Source organism: Choristoneura fumiferana, chromosome 14 (assembly GCF_025370935.1).
Source record: "Choristoneura fumiferana chromosome 14, NRCan_CFum_1, whole genome shotgun sequence".
Taxonomy (NCBI): Eukaryota; Metazoa; Arthropoda; class Insecta; order Lepidoptera; family Tortricidae; genus Choristoneura; species Choristoneura fumiferana.
In genome coordinates this window covers 11,695,515-11,715,512 of record NC_133485.1, presented here as the reverse complement: position 1 = coordinate 11,715,512, position 19,998 = coordinate 11,695,515, and the positions used below count along the sequence as shown (strand labels likewise).

The 19,998-nt window shown below is 42.3% G+C and overlaps 1 protein-coding gene across 2 annotated transcripts in view; it reads right to left on the bottom strand.

The window, feature by feature from the left end:
• Positions 1-296: 296 nt before the first annotated feature.
• Positions 297-19,998, bottom strand: part of LOC141435140 (uncharacterized) — a 65,561-nt gene continuing 45,859 nt past the window's right edge. For both annotated transcript variants that reach the window (XM_074097722.1, XM_074097723.1), the window contains exons 3-4: positions 10,030-12,461; positions 297-9,564 (exon numbers count right to left, since the gene is read on the bottom strand). In XM_074097722.1, the coding sequence (XP_073953823.1) occupies positions 578-9,564; positions 10,030-12,461 (11,419 nt within the window). In that variant the 3' untranslated portion in view covers positions 297-577. The remainder of the gene's footprint in view (positions 9,565-10,029; positions 12,462-19,998) is intronic.

Sequence of the window (19,998 nt, the reverse complement as noted above, 5' to 3'; positions counted from 1 at the left end):
ACCTCGGAAGAGTACTCGAATAAAAAAATAATTTTGAAAATCGGTTCACTGAGTAGTCGGTGAACCTACATAAAAAAAAACAAACATTGGAACATAGAACCTCCTCCTTTTTTAAAGTCGGTTAAAAATGGCTAATAATTTAGCAGTAAGAGGTATTCCCTTACATACCGAATTAATAAGACTGAAGGTAAATGTATTTAATTTAGTTAGTAGCAAAACGGTCTCATCTGGTCTTAGCTTGAAATATCTGTGTTTCAGATCAATCTGACATCCAAAAGGGAAAATAAATAAAACTCTCACTTTTAATATTAAATTTACTACATGGCAATGTTTGACATTATTATAATAAACAATGATAAATATCTTCTTTCACATCTGCTACAATTTGTTAATTAATAATGATTATAATGCATTGAAAGCGGACGTATTAAAATTATACGAGACTAGCGATGTTAGATTGCGTTACAAAAAATATAATTATGCTTTAGTTTAATACTAACTTAAATAAACAAGCTCTAATAAGGCACAGTCGAAAGGAATGAATAAACTGAAAATATATTGGGTTATCATAGGAATTTTATCGAGTCGCTTTTGACGAGTAGAATTTATGTTCACGCGTGTCACGAGTATGTTTGAAAGGGGTCCGTGGGGCTTCGATGAGCGTAGCAGGGCAGGTTCCGTGCACGTGTGAAGTAAACTCTTGTTTGTAGCTAGTGTTGTCATTGCCTAGCACGAAGTGAGACGTCGTGCCGTGGCGCACCACACGCTCTGTACGTTCTACTCGCTCGCTGCGTTGTGCTTTCTGCACATTCTCCGAGCGTGAAAAGTTGCCGTAAGAGTTGGCTTCAGAACGCCCATAAAACTCTCCTCCGACCTGAATATTGTCCCGCACAGTCACTCGTGGTTGTTTTTCGACAACCAGCGTAGATTGCCCGTCGCGCTTGCTTGATTGCCCACGCGAATGCGTTTCTGTATGTTGAGAAATGACTGCCATGTTGTCGCGAGCTGATCGGTGCATGGAACTGATGCTCTTTCTGTCAGTGCTATGAGTGGAGTTATTGATGTATTCGCCTCGATCGCATAGATTCCCGATGCTCTTACGTTGCGCAGATGCCGTAGAACTTATAGAATGCTGAGCTTCAGTAGCTGAAGAGATCCCTTTACGATGAAGGACTGCGTTGGACGAATCGGTTACTAAATCAGATGTCCGTTTATGATGCCCGCTACGATTAGAATTATCGACAACAGGAGTTGAAGTATCACCACCGTGCAACGCTTTCTGGAACTCGACACTGGTTCTGGAAACACTGTCACTCAACTGATTCCTTCCAACAACATGATGAGTCGACTGCGACGCCCGCGAGGTATTCTCATCAACTTGGCTGCTCCTTGTTACATTCATAATATTCGAAGAATTACGTTGAGTGTGACTATGGGCCGTACGTTGGTTTGTATTTATTCCGTGTTGTACGGATGATGATGTTATCAGATCGTCTGATAAAACAACTCTCTGACTAGAATCACCCCGGGTTTGTCTGTTTTGGCCGGATTTATCAACTGCATTCTTATCTTGTTCGGCCTTGAGATTGTTGATATCGCCACCGCTGGAGGTCGTGTTAACTTCCACATTGCGAGTAACAGTCACCCATTTGCCAGCTATTAGTTTCTTCTCAGAAACTTGCTTCATTGTCTTGTTGATCGAAGAAGACGACACATTTTTAATGTTTCGTGAGTTAGAATGTTGGACTACTTTATTTCTGTCAGATACAGCTCGAGATGATGATTTGTCGGTTACGTCTTGCGACGATGATTGACTGATATTTCGCTGTGATCCCGTGCGATCGCCACTCTGGGACGTTACTTGAGTTATTTGAGAGCCCGACGTTGAATGTTTCGTGGTGGACCGGTGAACACCACTATGCACACTAGTATGAGACTCTGTGTGAGTGGATTGTGACCGCCCTTCATGGTGAATTTCAGTGCCGCTGGAAGTAGTTTGCACACGTGAATCACGTGCTTGAGTACTGTAATCATCCACGCCAGTTTGTGATTTCGTTACAGTTGTTTTTCTGGCCAAGTCTTGCGACTGAGTTCTCGATGTAGCATCATGTGTAATATTACCGTTTGTGTAAACAAGATTATCGTTTGGCCTTGAGGATCTAGATCTATCTGACGGACTATCCATGCGAGGACTACCGTCAGACTTCGAATCATTAGGTCGTTGTGATCCCGGTACGTTATCTGAATGCTTTTCGCCATCAGACCGTAAATTGTCTTTAGGCCTTATCTGGCTTGGTCTATCGCCTGTTTGATATTCAGATCGCACTGGCCGATCAAAGTCTCCCTCAGGTCGTAAATTATCTTTTGGACGAACCTGAGCGGGAGTTTCTCCTGGTTGCCATTTAGTTTGCGGACGGCCTTCGAAATCACCATCTAAATGCAAATTATCTTTTGGTTTCTTGCCGGACCGTCTGTCACCTGTTTTTCCGTCAGTAATGTTAGTTTCCACGTTTCGTGTTACTGTTACCCATTTTCCACCAATGAGCTTCTTTTCTGTTACTTGTTTCATTGTTTTAGTGGTAGAAGTTGTCGAAGACTGGATATTTTTGATATTCTTAGCGTTCTTGTCAACATGTCGTGTGACAGACCGATCTTTGTCGGCTTGATCTTGGGCTCCATCAACTTTGCGTATGTAAGTTGTTTTATCCACACTGTTCTGTGATTCCCCTTGATTTATTACATTTTGTGAAGTTACTGTGGAATGAGTTACGTGAGTCCCTGATTGAATATGCCTGGTTGTTGAATGTTCGCTGTGGGAGCTTGATTTCTGCAGATTTGTCTCTTCAATCGTACCTCGCGTTCTATCATCGCGGTGTATTTCAGTATCGTGTCTGATCACATTTGTTTGATTCGAGTCGACACTGGTGATATCTTGACCAGTCACAGTAACAGAGTCTGTCGTCTTTCTAGAAATATCATTTATTTGGACAGAACTGGACTTATCTGTTACATCTACTTGTCTGTTAGTATGACGTTCACGTTCTGATGAATCCAACTTGTCATTTCGGGGATGGTCACCTTCAAGACGTAAATTATCCTTTGGTTTGATTGCATTTGGTCTTTCACCAATTTGCCACTTTGGTCGTTCTGAACGATCAAATTCACCTTCAGGCTTCAAATTATCTTTTGGACGAACCTGTGATAGAGTTTCACCAGGTTGCCAGTGGTCCTTAGGTTTGTCTTGGAATTTGCCTTCTGGATGTAAATTATCGACTGGTCTAACTTGATCCGGTCTGTCTCCAGGTTGCCATTTTGTTCGCTGTGGTCGATCGAAGTCACCTTCCGGTTTCAAGTTGTCCTTTGGTCGAACTTGTGATGGAGTCTCACCAGGCTGCCAGCGGTCTTTAGGTTTGTCTTGGAATTTGCCTTCTGGATGTAAATTATCGACTGGTCTAACTTGATCCGGTCTGTCTCCAGGTTGCCATTTTGTTCGCTGTGGTCGATCGAAGTCACCTTCCGGTTTCAAGTTGTCCTTTGGTCGAACTTGTGATGGAGTCTCACCAGGCTGCCAGCGGTCTTTAGGTTTGTCTTGGAATTTGCCTTCTGGATGTAAATTATCGACTGGTCTAACTTGATCCGGTCTGTCTCCAGGTTGCCATTTTGTTCGCTCTGGTCTGTTAAAGTCACCTTCTGGTTTTAAGTTGTCCTTTGGCCGGACTTGCGATGGTATTTCACCAGGTTGCCAACTATCTTTTGGCTTATCCTGAAAGTTACCTTCAGGGTGCAAATTATCAACAGGTCTAACTTGATCGGGCCTATCTCCTGGAACCCATTTCGTTTTACTTGGCCGGTCAAACTCTCCATCAGGATGTAGATTGTCACTAGGTTTGACTAAATCTGGCCTTTCTGCGGATTCCCATTTTGGTTTCGAAGGTCTATGGAAGTCGCCTTCTGGTTTCAAATTATCTGTGTTCTTTATTGGCGTTCGTTTTTCGCCAGTTACTGGTTCTTGGATAGGCCTCTTTTCAAATGTCCCTTCAGGTTTGAGATTATCGGGATGGTAAATAATAGCAGACCTTTCACCTTTTGTTACACTATAATCGTTTCTACGAGAATGATCTTCGAATACACCTTCGATTTTGAGATTATCTTCTCTACGTGTCAATTTGACTCTTTGGCCTTTGACCAAACGATAAGTATCTGACGATCGAGTGTTTTCCATTGTTCCTTCCATTTTTAAATTGTCTTCATGTTTCACTACTGCAGTACGTTCTCCTTTCAGTACTTGGTAATCATTTCGCTGTTTCAGATCAATAAACTCGCCTTCTATTTTCAAGTTATCTTCACGGCGAATTATGTCAACTCGTTCTATATTTTGTAGACGTCTTATGTCAGTTTCTTTATCAATCGTAATATTGTCAACATATTTGAAAGGTTTACGCTTTTCTGCTGGCTGAGACGGTACAGTTTCTGGTCTGTAGAATACACCGTCAGGTTTCAAATTATCCTGAGGCTTAACGACTACAGCTCTTTCTCCTTTAGTTGCACTGTAATCATTTCTAACCTGGAGATCAATGAATTCACCTTCTGTTCTCAAGTTATCCTCATGTTTTGTGATGACCACTTTTTCAGTTTTTTCAATACGCTTATAATCGTCCCTGGAACGATGAACATCAATCTTTCCTTCCATTTTAAGGTGATCTTCGTGTTTCACCACGTCAACGCGGTCGCCTCTGGTTGCTGTATAATCAGTACGTCGCACAACGTCCATGTCGCCCTCAGGTTTTAAGTTGTCCTCAGGCTTCTTTTGAATTGGCCTTTCTCCAGCAGGTAAAGGTTTTGGTTTGTCAGGTCGATCGAATTTTCCTTCGGGCTTGAGGTTGTCTTGTGGCTTTTTAGGAGTTTGTCTCTCTGCCGGGCGCCACTGCTCGTGTTTTGGTTTCTGGAAATCTCCTTCGGGATGTAAATTGTCTTGGGGCTTCTTTTGGGTTAGCCTTTCAGCTGGACGCCACTCTTCATGTTTAGGTTTTTCAAATTCACCTTCTGGCTTCAAATTGTCCTTGGGCTTAGTTGGTTCGCGACGTTCTGCCGGTAGCCACTGGTCAGGCTTCTGAGTTTGGAAGTCACCTTCAGGTTTTAGATTATCTTTTGGCTTCTTAGCTTCAGGTCTTTCAGCTGGACGCCACTTATCTGGCTTTGGCGTTTCAAACTCACCTTCAGGACGCAAATTGTCCTGAGGCTTCTTAGGTGTTTGTTTTTCAGCCGGCCGCCATTCGTCATGTTTTGGTTTTTCAAATTCCCCTTCAGGTTTAAGATTATCTTGTGGTTTCTTAGGAGTTTGCCTCTCTGCCGGACGCCAATCGTCCAGCTTGGGTTTTTCGAATTCACCTTCTGGTTTTAGATTGTCCTTGGGCTTAGTTGGTTCGCGGCGTTCAGCAGGACGCCATTGATCAGGCTTTTGCGTTTCAAAATCGCCTTCAGGTTTAAGGTTATCTTTGGGCTTAGTAGGTTCGCGACGTTCAGCTGGTCGCCAATGATCAGGTTTCTGTTTTTCGAAATCACCTTCAGGTTTGAGGTTATCCTTTGGCTTTCTAACTTCAGGCCGTTCTGCCGGACGCCACTCATCTTGTTTGGGAGATTCAAATTCACCTTCTGGTTTAAGGTTGTCTTGTGGTTTTTTAGGAGTTTGCCTTTCAGCGGGCCGCCATTCATCATGTTTTGGCTTTGCAAAGTCACCTTCGGGCTTGAGATTATCCTTGGGCTTAGTTTGTTCTCTGCGTTCGGCTGGGCGCCATTGTTCCGGCTTTTGAGCTTCAAAATCACCTTCAGGTTTAAGATTGTCTTTAGGTTTCTTAGCTTCAGGCCTTTCTGCTGGACGCCACTCCTCATGTTTGGGGGACTCAAATTCACCCTCCGGTCTGAGATTATCCTGAGGTTTTTTAGGAGTTTGCCTCTCAGCTGGACGCCATTCATCGTGCTTGGGTTTCTCAAAGTCGCCTTCAGGTTTAAGATTATCCTTAGGCTTGGTAGGTTCACGACGTTCAGCTGGGCGCCATTGATCTGGCTTCTGAGTTTCGAAATCTCCTTCAGGCTTTAGATTGTCTTTCGGCTTTTTAGCTTCAGGCCTCTCTGCTGGTCGCCACTCTTCATGTTTGGGAGATTCGAATTCACCCTCTGGTCTGAGATTATCCTGAGGTTTTTTAGGAGTTTGCCTCTCAGCTGGACGCCATTCATCGTGCTTTGGTTTCTCGAAGTCGCCTTCAGGTTTGAGATTATCTTTAGGCTTGGTAGGTTCCCGACGTTCAGCTGGGCGCCATTGATCAGGCTTCTGAGTTTCAAAATCTCCTTCTGGCTTTAAATTGTCTTTTGGCTTTTTAGCTTCAGGCCTCTCTGCTGGACGCCATTCTTCATGTTTCGGAGATTCAAATTCACCTTCTGGTCGGAGATTGTCTTGAGGTTTTTTAGGCGTTTGTCTTTCAGCCGGGCGCCATTCATCGTGCTTAGGTTTCTCAAAGTCGCCTTCAGGTTTTAGGTTATCCTTGGGCTTAGTAGGTTCACGACGTTCAGCTGGGCGCCATTGGTCGGGCTTCTGAGTCTCAAAATCACCTTCCGGCTTCAAATTATCTTTGGGCTTGGTTTGTTCTCTGCGTTCGGCTGGGCGCCATTGTTCTGGCTTTTGGGTTTCAAAATCACCTTCAGGTTTAAGATTATCTTTGGGTTTCTTAGCTTCAGGCCGTTCTGCTGGACGCCATTCATCGTGCTTGGGTTTCTCGAAGTCGCCTTCAGGTTTAAGGTTATCCTTAGGCTTGGTAGGTTCACGACGTTCAGCTGGGCGCCATTGGTCGGGCTTCTGAGTTTCAAAGTCACCCTCAGGTTTGAGATTATCCTTCGGCTTTTTAGCTTCAGGCCTCTCTGCTGGTCGCCACTCTTCATGTTTGGGAGATTCAAATTCACCCTCTGGTCTGAGATTATCCTGAGGTTTTTTAGGAGTTTGCCTCTCAGCTGGACGCCATTCATCGTGCTTGGGTTTCTCGAAGTCGCCCTCAGGTTTAAGATTATCCTTAGGCTTGGTAGGTTCACGACGTTCAGCTGGACGCCATTGCTCGGGTTTCTGAGTTTCAAATTCACCCTCAGGTTTGAGATTATCCTTCGGCTTTTTAGCTTCAGGCCTCTCAGCTGGTCGCCACTGTTCATGTTTGGGAGATTCGAATTCACCCTCTGGTCTGAGATTATCCTGAGGTTTTGTAGGAGTTTGTCTCTCAGCCGGACGCCATTCATCATGCTTAGGTTTCTCGAAGTCACCTTCAGGTTTAAGGTTGTCCTTGGGCTTAGTAGGTTCACGACGTTCAGCTGGACGCCATTGGTCGGGCTTCTGAGTCTCGAAATCACCTTCCGGTTTCAAATTATCCTTGGGCTTGGTTTGTTCTCTGCGTTCGGCTGGGCGCCATTGTTCTGGCTTTTGGGTTTCAAAATCACCTTCAGGTTTAAGATTATCTTTAGGTTTCTTAGCTTCTGGCCGTTCTGCTGGACGCCATTCATCGTGCTTGGGTTTCTCGAACTCGCCTTCAGGTTTAAGGTTATCCTTAGGCTTGGTTGGCTCTCTGCGTTCGGCTGGTCGCCATTGGTCAGGCTTTTGGGTTTCAAAGTCACCTTCTGGTTTAAGGTTATCTTTAGGTTTTGTAGGCTCACGACGTTCAGCTGGGCGCCATTGATCGGGCTTCTGAGTTTCAAAATCACCTTCAGGTTTCAGATTATCCTTCGGCTTTCTAGCTTCAGGCCTTTCCGCTGGACGCCACTCTTCGTGTTTTGGAGTCTCAAATTCACCTTCGGGTCTAAGATTATCTTCAGGTTTTTTAGGAGTTTGCCTTTCAGCCGGACGCCATTCATCATGCTTAGGTTTCTCAAATTCACCTTCAGGTTTTAAATTGTCTCTAGGCTTGGTTTGCTCTCTACGTTCGGCAGGGCGCCATTCTTCCGGCTTCTGCGTTTCAAAATCACCTTCCGGTTTAAGATTATCCTTAGGCTTGTTTGGCTCTCTGCGTTCGGCTGGTCGCCATTGGTCAGGCTTTTGGGTTTCAAAGTCACCTTCAGGTTTTAGATTATCCCTGGGCTTGGTTTGTTCTCTGCGTTCAGCAGGGCGCCATTCCTCCGGCTTCTGAGTTTCAAAGTCGCCTTCGGGCTTAAGGTTATCCTTTGGCTTTTTAGCTTCAGGCCTTTCTGCAGGACGCCACTCTTCGTGTTTTGGAGACTCAAACTCACCTTCAGGTCTGAGATTGTCTTTAGGTTTTTTTGGAGTTTGCCTTTCAGCCGGACGCCATTCATCATGCTTAGGTTTCTCAAATTCACCTTCAGGTTTTAAATTGTCTCTAGGCTTGGTTTGCTCTCTACGTTCGGCAGGGCGCCATTCTTCCGGCTTCTGCGTTTCAAAATCACCTTCCGGTTTAAGATTATCCTTAGGCTTGGTTGGCTCTCTGCGTTCGGCTGGTCGCCATTGGTCAGGCTTTTGGGTTTCAAAGTCACCTTCGGGCTTAAGATTATCTCTCGGTTTCTTGGCTTCAGGCCTTTCCGCTGGACGCCATTCATCGTGCTTCGGTTTTTCGAAATCTCCTTCAGGTTTTAAATTGTCCCTGGGCTTGGTTTGTTCTCTGCGCTCAGCAGGGCGCCATTCTTCCGGCTTCTGAGTTTCAAAGTCGCCTTCAGGCTTAAGATTATCTTTAGGCTTCGTTGGCTCTCTGCGCTCTGCTGGCCGCCATTCATCAGGCTTTTGTTTTTCGAAGTCACCTTCGGGTTTAAGATTATCCTTCGGTTTCTTAGCCTCAGACCTTTCTGCTGGGCGCCACTCTTCATGTTTAGGAGATTCAAATTCGCCTTCTGGTCTAAGGTTGTCCTGAGGCTTTTTAGGAGTCTGCCTCTCAGCTGGACGCCATTCATCATGCTTAGGTTGCTCGAAATCTCCTTCGGGCTTTAAATTATCTTTGGGCTTGGTTGGTTCTCGGCGTTCAGCAGGACGCCACTTGTCTTGTTTAGGTGTTTCAAATTCACCCTCAGGTCGGAGATTGTCTATCGGTTTCTTTTGTTTTGGCCTGTCAATGAGTTCAGTGCCCTGATAGGCATCATGAGACACAGTGTGGGTTTCGAAAGCTCCTTCCATGTGTAGGTTGTCTCGCCTTATGATTTGCTGTTGCCTGATATCAGTTTCTTCGTACGTTCTGTATTCTTCCTGGGAAGTAGTAACTTTTTGCAAAACATCAGTCGAGTAAAACTTTTCAAAGTCTTCTTTGGTCCAGGTTCGACGTCTTTGTGGACGTTCGACTGGAGTGACCTTCTGCGTATAATCTTCTTGGTTGGATGTAACGAAATCAATTTCGCCTTTTTGAATCAAGTTATCAGTTTTCTTTGTAGCTATAACAGTCCTTTCAACGATGTCTGTGTAGTCAACGTATTCTGATTTAGAGGTGGTATCTGTTGTCATTTCCCCCTCAATTTTGGTCCAGGTGTTGCGTCGGACTTGTTTTGGTCTCTCTACTGGTTTCACCGTATATTCAGTGCGCGATGTGGTTGTATCTGAAACAAGATAATACAAATTAAGTTTTTATTAAGTTTAGAATAAACTTAAATAAGTTAGGAAGGAAATGCACATTTCTTTTAAAAACTTCAAAGATTTTAATAGTATTTTTAACTTTACTTAAACACGCCACACACGCCTGTGAAACATATACGAATAAGCCGTGCGTGATTGAGTATTGTTTTATGGAATTTAACATAGGTCTTTGCACATTAAGAAAGAATGATGCACAACTCAAGAGATGCAACAATAATCAAATTTTGTCCTTACTAAACCCGGACAACAGTTAGATACTATTAACCATGCAGGTAAGTTTAGATAAGACACTTTACTTGGTTCACTCAGTGTAGACATGAAGTATCTCTGTCTGTAGGTACGCGCGTGTCACTCGCGTTCAAATAGTGACACTTCGTGTATCGTATAAAGTGTCGTAGTCTGTGTAAGCCTTAAAACAAAAAAATTACCTGTGAATTCTCCTTCAGTAATAATGTTGTCGGTACGTCGAATTATTTCAGCTCTTTCACCAGTGACGATTGTGTAGTCAGTTGTCCTTCTAGAAGTGAAATCTCCTTCTGGTCGCAAGTTATCCTCAGGTTTTTTAACTATGGCTCTTTCCGCTGGCTTCCATTCTTCTTTTATAGGAGACGTGAATTCTCCTTCTGGTTTCAAATTGTCTTCTGGTTTTTTAGGCTTTTGCCGTTCAGCTGGCCTCCAAGTTTCCTTCACAGGAGAGGTAAATTCACCTTCAGGTTTCAAGTTATCTTTAGGACGACGAACTGGAGCTCTGTCACCTGGACTCCACTCTTCTGGTTTACGTTGAGCGAAGTCACCTTCGGGTTTCAAATTATCTTCTGGTTTCTTGGGAGTTTGCCGTTCAGCGGGACGCCATTCGTCATGTTTAGGTTTCTCAAAGTCTCCTTCTGGTTTCAGGTTATCCTTGGGTTTTGTAGGCTCACGGCGTTCAGCTGGGCGCCATTGGTCTGGCTTTTGTGTTTCGAAATCGCCTTCGGGTCTAAGGTTATCTTGAGGTTTCTTTGGACTCTGCCTTTCAGCAGGACGCCATTCGTCATGCTTAGGTTTTTCAAAGTCTCCTTCGGGTTTCAAGTTATCTTTCGGCTTGGTAGGTTCACGACGTTCAGCGGGGCGCCATTGATCAGGCTTCTGGGTTTCAAAATCGCCTTCAGGTCGGAGATTGTCCTGAGGTTTTTTAGGAGTTTGCCTCTCAGCTGGACGCCATTCATCATGCCTGGGTTTCTCGAAGTCACCTTCTGGTTTTAGATTATCCTTGGGTTTAGTTGGTTCGCGGCGTTCGGCTGGGCGCCATTGATCAGGCTTTTGAGTTTCAAAGTCTCCTTCTGGCCTAAGATTATCCTCCGGTTTCTTGGGTTTCTGTCTATCAGCGGGCTGCCAGGGTTGTTTTTCAGGTGTTGTAAATTCTCCTTCGGACCTCAAGTTATCTGCAGGACGACGCACAGGTGCTCTGTCACCAGGACGCCACTCTTCAGAATGACGTTGGACAAAATCACCCTCCGGTTTTAAATTGTCCTTAGGCTTCGTGGGTTCGCGGCGTTCTGCTGGGCGCCATTGATCAGGCTTTTGAGTTTCAAAGTCTCCTTCTGGCTTAAGATTATCCTCAGGTTTCTTAGGTGTTTGTCTATCAGCGGGCTGCCACGGTTGTTTTTCAGGTGTTGTAAATTCTCCTTCGGACCTCAAGTTATCTGCAGGACGACGCACAGGCGCTCTGTCACCAGGACGCCACTCTTCAGAATGACGTTGAACAAAATCACCTTCAGGTTTTAAATTGTCCTTAGGCTTCGTGGGTTCACGGCGTTCTGCTGGGCGCCATTGATCAGGCTTTTGAGTTTCAAAGTCTCCCTCGGGCCTGAGATTATCCTCGGGTTTTTTAGGTTTTTGTCTATCAGCGGGCTGCCAAGGTTGCTTTTCAGGTGATGTGAATTCTCCCTCAGGCCTCAAGTTATCTTCAGGACGACGTACAAGAGCCCTGTCACCAGGGCGCCATTCCTCGGGATGACGTTGAGCAAAATCACCTTCAGGTTTTAAATTGTCCTCAGGCTTTTTAGGGGTTTGCCTTTCAGCTGGACGCCACTCTTCATGCTTGGGTTTTTCAAAGTCACCTTCTGTTTTGAGATTATCTTTGGGTTTTGTTGGTTCCCGCCGTTCGGCCGGACGCCATTGATCAGGCTTTTGTGTTTCGAAGTCTCCCTCTGGCTTAAGATTATCCTCAGGTTTTTTAGGTTTTTGTCTGTCGGCTGGCTGCCAGGGCTGTTTTTCAGGGGAAGTAAATTCTCCTTCGGGCTTAAGGTTATCTTCAGGACGACGGACCTGCGCCCGGTCACCCGGTCTCCACTCATCAGGGCGGCGTTTTTCAAAGTCCCCTTCAGGGTGAAGATTGTCTTGGGGTTTGCGTACGGGAGCTCGATCGCCCGGTTGCCATTCTTCTGGGCGGCGTTTTTCAAAATCGCCCTCTGGTTTCAAGTTGTCCTCGGGTCGGCGGATGGGGGCTCTATCACCCGGATGCCACTCCTCGGGCCGCCTCCTTTCAAAGTCACCCTCTGGCTTGAGGTTGTCTTCTGGTTTTTTCACGGGCGCTCTGTCTCCGGGGCGCCATTCTTCGGGGCGTCTTCTTTCAAAATCGCCTTCGGGTTTAAGATTGTCTTCTGGTTTGGTGGGCTTGGGCCGCTCTGCAGGATGCCACTCTGGGCGTTCGGGGGTTTGGAAATCGCCTTCGAGGCGCAAGTGGTCCTCGTGGTGGACGGCCGTGGTGCGGCTGACGTGTTTCTCGTCGTAGTCCTGCTTGTACGCGGACACCACGCTCGTCGTTTGCGCCACATCGAACAATGGCTCTGGGGCATCGTTGTGTGGGCAACGGTGACGCCTGAAAACAAACAAGAACTAATTAGTAAGTTGACTGAAGGTGAAGAAAAAAAAGCGATTTGAACTAAGGTCTCTCAAGTAGGTAGAACATCGTGGATTTGAGCCCAAGCTCGCACCTCTGTTTTTGGAATATAATGTGTACAATTACATTTCATATTAACTGTGAGTTTAAGAGGAGGAAAAGATCGTGAGGAAACCTGAACGCACCTGCGCAGAAGTTTAATAGTGCGTGGTTCCTAATCGGTACTGTAGCCCTCGCGGAAACTACAGCCAAATCCCTATCAATATGAGAGGAAGCCTGTTACATGGGACATTTACAGGCCGAAAATGATGATGATGACTCATACTTTAAAGATATTGTTGCATTGCGGGTTCGAGGTCTGGGTTGCTGTGTCATTATGTACCTACACATGGTTTAAAGCCGAGTTTAGACTTGCAAGAAAAATCGTGCAATCGTGCTTTACGGCCTCGCAATGTAAAGCAACTTGCACTATTTTTCTTACAAGTCTAAACTCGGCTTAATGGTTTGTACAGAACAAAACTTGATACGGGATGTAGACCGTAATTACCTTAATGAGCTCCCTATAACCTAGGACAAGCCTTTATCACGCGTTGCAAACACACGACAAAACCTTAACATAAGTAAGTTCACACGTATTGTAATACGTGATATATCACACCTTTTGACACGGTAAGGATGCAGTGAAACATGGAAACGTCGGGGCGGCGGCAGAGGCGGTAGCGTGAGCGGTTCGGCCATCGCACGCTTCCATCGCGCACGCTTCGCCTCGGACCACTCTTACGAGAAACACCGACCACAGTAACAAACTCTTATCGCCCAATAAAACCCTACTATTTTCATCCTTCAGTCGAAATCTTTCGATATCGTTTGATATCTTTGCGGTTTCGATAAGGGGTAACTGTTAATGTTGTATTAAATTCTCTGTTTAATTCACGCTTCACGAGCTTTATTAAATTTATCAGGTTCATATAAATTTAAAAGCGCGGTTAATTTCACGTGGCCGTGTCTCTTGTTGCGGGGCTAGACTCGCACTGCCGTATTGCGCTGCCGACTGAATACTGAAACGAGTTCAACTGAAGTTAACCACGTTAGCTACGTATGTGCCTGGACAGATTCAGGCTATCCAAACTGATTGCCTAATTGGTGCCTATGTATTTTTAAGTGCTTTAAACTATGTGGAGCTTAAGTATTTCGAGATCAGTTATCAATTTTATCCAACAAAAATCGTCTAATATTCGTGATGTTTTCAGCTAATTTAGGAAAGTTAGGTAATACTCCAAATATTATTTTTTATTATATAGTACAGCTCCACTGCACAGCTGATTTATTAATATAATTTTCCTGCAAAGTTATACAATCACAGTTCAGACCGGAGGTATTTAACGCTGCAATTTAGTACCCATACCGACGGTCTAGGGCTGATGAACGTCCTAACGACCGCGTGACCTACTGCCGTCGCCTGGCAACACCAGCCTTACATAAATAATGGCATTCTCCAGGGACATGCAACCTTTATGAGCCGAACTTTGAAAGAACATTCAAGGGTAAGTAAGTATAGATGACGCTTAGAGAGGAGCACTGATATGATTACATTGCCATACCGCAACCAGCAAACCACAAAACAAATATAAAGAACTAGCCTCTTACCCGCGACTCCGTCTGCGTAAAATTCGTTTATCGCTATTCTGGAACTATACAATTTTCTGGAATAAAAACTATCCTATGAACTTCCCCGGGACTCAAATATCGAATTTCATCTACATCAGTTTAGCGCTTTAGACGTGATGAAGTAACAAATAAACAAACAAACAGACTTACAAACTTTCGCATTTATAATATTAGTGGGATAGAGATGTCGTGCTAGCTAAAGGCGCGAGCTGTATGTGCATATGGCTAAAAAGACACATACTTATTTTCCTAACTCAGTCTGTAACGATGTTAATTGCTCTTTTAAAAATGATTATTGCAGAAATTGTGGTTAAAAAATACATTTCAGTACCGCAATTTACTAAAACCCAAAACACTTTAGCAGAAAGTATCAGAAACTGTGGACATCGATTATGAATAGTAGGTATACGATAACATTTCTATTCCACTTATTATAATTTTGTTCAGACGTAACAGCGGCTAAAATATTACAGTAACTAGATTGATGGGTCTACTCCACTCTATTGTCAAGAGAATATAACGTTATTGCAGAGCTTTTCATCTGCATAGGTTTCTGCACGCTTACTGACTCACTATATTATGACCGCATTTGGTATTTTTACAAGTAGCTATAAGTCTTACGGAGGCGACAGTCAAATAAAAGTCATTCATAAGTTCATAGCGGGTAAGTATCTATTAGATTTCTATTCTACTCGTATTATTAAGTATCTCAAAGTTTCTCAATTGTGTTTTGTTTCTTTTCTTTTCTACAATAAAGAGTTTACATACATACATACATATTCTAACCCAGACCCAGGAATACCTACAATAAAGACGAAGAACTGACTTGGCAAAATGAAATGTTTTGTGCATTTCCAGGGCTGCGTCGTAAATGACAAAAATAAAATACCTATGTACAGTCACCAGCAAAAATACCTGATAGGCAAAAGCACTCAAAAATATCTATAGTGACTTTATTCGTATATTAGATATTTTGAGTGCTATCGAATAATAAACGAATACTAGCCTTTCCTCACGGCTTTGTGCTACCAATTTATGAACCGTTTGATCTGACCTAGTTGAATTTAAATTTCCTACGGAACCCCGAAAAATCCCATCGATATCATCATTACGTTACATAAAGAATACCTGAAGTATAAAATCTCTGTATGTGTCCTCTAGATTTGTTGGAATATCAAACAAAAAGTAGCCTATATATGCTAAATAACCCAGAAATAATTGGACTTGTTAATTCTGCAATATTTTTGGCTTACAATTATCCTTCAATTCGTATTCTAAAGGTATTGTTCGTATATATAAACTGAAGTTGCGTGCTGCCTTTGTATTGTGTTGGATGCCGACAAGCTGAATAGCCAGATATCGAACATTAAACATTAGGTTTAAGGTTCGTGTCTGAGTCTGAATGTCAATAAGTCCCAAGCTAATTGCAAAATACATCGAGTTCGGTTCGACACGTCGTCGTACAATAACAATATCGAAACAATGCAGCTTTCGTATGTAAGTAATACAAATTAATTCCAGACACACCTTTGATAATCGACCCACCCAGTAAGACCAGCATAAAAAGACAAGCAAGTTCTCAATCAATCTTTAACCCCCAACGCAAAAAAGCGGTAAGTTATTATGACACCCATTGACGCCAATGTCTTTCTTTCTATTGCATCGTAGCTCTCAAAGAAAGGGACTGATTTCAAAGCAGTTTTTTAGGCAAAAAGCGAGTTACCGTGCTGTGGTTTCAGCTGTGTTTAATAAAAATCGGTTCTTTTAAGATTTTTAAATGATAACGTCGGGGGATTTAAACATTTTTGAGGAGGTTTACTCTCCGTAGAGCATTTTTATTCTTAAATTAAACTTCGTTTTTTTAGCATTAAAAAGAAGGTAAGCGATCTTGACGGTTCGTTAGATCAATTTTCCAAAATCATTATTTCCTAGTAGCAAAATTTCCGTTCGCATTTTTTCCCAAATGCTTTTATTCCCAATATGCTTTTTACTGAAGCTTATTTTCACAGTAGTGTTTTTTCCCAAATCAGAATCGACACAGAAACATAGGTAGGTTTAGGTTTTGTTAAGTTTACATCGGCCCGAAGGGCCAAAACTACACAAAAGTGGAGCTCCGTCGACACTGTGTCTGTGTCTGTGTCGATTCTGATTGGAAAAAACGCTACTGTGAAAATAAGCTTCAGTAAAAAACCATAGTGGGAAAAAAGCATTCGGGAAAAAATGCGAACGGAAATTTTGCTACTAGGAAATAATGATTTTGGGAAATTGATCTAACCATGAAAAAAAAATGCATTCAGTCTACCCGCACAATACACACAACTAAGTTTGTTACGTATATTGTGCTACCCGTTCCCGATAGATTAAGAAATAAAATGTCACTTAAAAATTAATTATCCTTTTCTTGTTTCCGAACGTTGAATTTGCGAGTAAATCTTAAGTTTATTCTTATACTTAATTAGTTTCAAAACTTGGAAGGCGCAAGTCTAAGTAAGACAGTGCTTGGAAGAGTGGGCGAGCGCAGTTTGCAACATCCAAGCCAGATATAGGCATGAGTCAGGGCGAAAGCGCGCACAAGGAGCTTGCAGTCGATGATATAATATAGTATTAAATATTACTGCTGGTAACAAACCTATCCTTGAATTGATCCTTATAATGGCCAGACGTAATATTTTTCAAAAACGAATTAGTATAGGTAACTAGTTTATTGTAAGTATAATGCTTTTCAAGTTGAAACCTATGAAACGGATGATTAAAACCAAGTACTTAATATTAAATAGCTAGTAAATAGTAATAATACCTTATATTGCACCAGGAATGAACGCAGATATAAGAATCAATAAAAATGAAACTTGTTTTTATTCATAAAAACAAACAAATAATATATACAATAATTAACAGAAATAAATAAAAATAGAACTAAAACTAACTCTAATCCTAAAAATCAATATCAATAAAATATATTATTATTCAGGTTATTGTGGTTATTCGATTTGACGAAAAGTTATTGTCTTTTCTGAATACGGTATTTGACAACTCCTGATTTTGCCATATCTTAATATTATTATGAAAATATAGATATACAGATAGTGTTTAGCGAAGAGAAAATTTAAATCGGTTGAAAATTGGATTTATAGTGATTTTTGGAAAAATCTATATACCTGTCTCTTTCTCAAACGCTTTTCTCTATGCAGCAAGTATGGCGGTACTGGCGTGTGCCGTCACATGACAGTATGTCTTTCTCTGTCTAATCTTGAATTTCAAACCTTTATAACTTTGTTATTTGTAAAGGTAGCTTATAAATTGTTTTTCTATTCGATAACAGGCATTGTGAAGTTTTTATTTATAAAACATATACAAAAGAGTCAAATACCGTATTACCGTTAATTTTGACAGCGAGAATCTTATCTTATCCATTTTTCAATTAATTTATACCTTTCCTAGGTAAGCGTTGGTACCTACCATTAAAATTTACATTTACTGATCACACAGGTTTCATTATTTACGGTCAAAGTTTAATGAAAACATATTTGAGTCTATTTCAGTGTCGCCTAGTGATGAGGGGCAAACACGTCGGATGTCCTAAATCCAGTCCGACCTGTAATTGCGATCAATATCTTGAAACGGCCACAGGTATTATCCGTCGCTGTTATAGCTAACTTTTAATCCTGTTTTTCAGCATAATATATTTTCTATGACTTATCTTCGACCGAGTGGTTAGAGCACGTGACTACAGAGCTTGGTGTTCTAGGTGCGATCTCCGTTCGGGGCAGATGTTTATTTGTATGTATGAAAGATACGATTGTAGGTTTTCGAGTCTTGGGTGATTATTATGTATTTATTTATGTATTGTATGGTTGGTATATACATAGAAAAACGGTGTATTACATTCTGAATTTATTATATAGCGCATTGGTTGCAGGTAATTGTTACGCTGCGATTTTAATTCACAAATAAGTAAATAAATGTTACTCGGCGTTGAAGATATGATACTCCAAAATATTACAAATGTAACTTGGATTCAGTCTTAAATATAGGATGAATATTGTGATTATATTTACGGTAGTCCCTGTAATGGAACTATTGAGATTCCTTTAATTTTAACCTACTTCAAAAAAGACGAGGTTCTACATTTCACTGTTTATATATTTTTTTATGTATGTTCATGATCCTTTTCAATTTCCTTCTTTCTTCACTATAAAAGAGCAGATAGTGCCAAAAAACGCAATCGTTCCATTAAAGGTAGGTACTTTCGATAAACTAAATTCAATCACCAGCACCAATATCTGACACAACAAAGCCTGCTTAAATATCTGATAAGTACGACTTTACTCCTCCTTTCAGATGACCAGATGGCCTAGTGGTTAGAGAACCTGACTACGAAGCTTGAGGTCCCGGGTTCGATTCCCGTGTCGGGGCAGATATTTGTATGAAAAATACGAATGTTTGTTCTCGGGTCTTGGGTGTTTACTATGTATTTAAGTATGTATCTATCTATATAATTATATTTATCCGTTGCTTAGTACCCATAACACAAGCTTTGCTAAGCTTACTTTGGGACTAGGTCAATTGGTGTGAATTGTCCCGTGATATTTATTTATTTATTTACTCCTAGGGCCGGTAGGACGTGTCAGATATTGCACGCTCCGCTGCACGCTGTGGCAGATGCGAATAATCCGAATATTGAGTATACTTATAATTTTGTTTTTCGGCAACATTGGATTATGTTGATCGGATCTGAATCAGGGAGTGTCGCGGGCGATCCCCAGATTTAGATTAGCAATAATTACGCCGATTACGTAGGCGCTGGGCATAACGATATGATAAGTATTATCAGATCAATTACAGGGCAGGTAAGCTTGATACGATTACGTAAGATTGATAACGGATAACGGGCTAAGTAATCTGTTGTTATAAATAGTGTAATAAAACTACTATACTGTAACTTTAAGAGAAAACTGCTTAAGAGTCCCGAAGTCAAAATGGCAAAACAGATCCCTCACAGTTTCTCTATAAGTAGCTCAGATACTCTTACCGTGTTAATATACAAATGTAGATACTCGTTGAACATGTATTTAACATGTACAAAAATCTACACTAGGTATGGCCCGACCGACACTCCCTTTTGGTTTGAAAGACGATTCTTAACAGGCCTAACAGCCAAATTCTAATTATAGAGGGTGACACGAGAAAATATCAATATCAAAGTCTAGAATTTGTAAAGTGACCTACACATTAAGTTCGATGTAAGACATAAGGACTCGTTACTGAATTATTAAGCAAGCAATGAGGTCAAACTTGTTTTCGAACTATATTAGGTCAGCGCTATATCGCTCGCCGGTTAAATGAACGAATGAAAGGATTATTTATGCGCCTTCGACTGAAAACTGAGGACACGAATAACCCTGAATCGTGAATCAGAGTTCTTCGAAGATGGCCCTGACATGCTACTTGAAAATAATGACTGTCTGGCTTATACCACATCTCTCTTTAATACCGCATTTACACTCGCGTAAGGCGAGACAAGTCGCGAGGCAGTCACGTAAAGTGTGTGTGTGTATGAGCCCTTGCGATTCGCCTCACGCCTTGCCTCTCGCTGCACACGCTTCGAGAGCGCTTTTTTGGGCATGATCGAGTCAAAGAACTTTGTAACGAACAGCGCTAGCTTCTAGCCCTTGATCAAGGTAGAGCGAGATTGTCTAGACCGCTTCCAAAGGCGCCATCAACATTTTATTTTGCTCTGAAAACTGGAAAATGACACCCCTGGAAAATAGTGCCCAGAACGACCGCTCCTTTTACTCTACCCCAAGGCCGCTAGTGATGAACGCTAGGATGGCTTTTACGTTCAAGC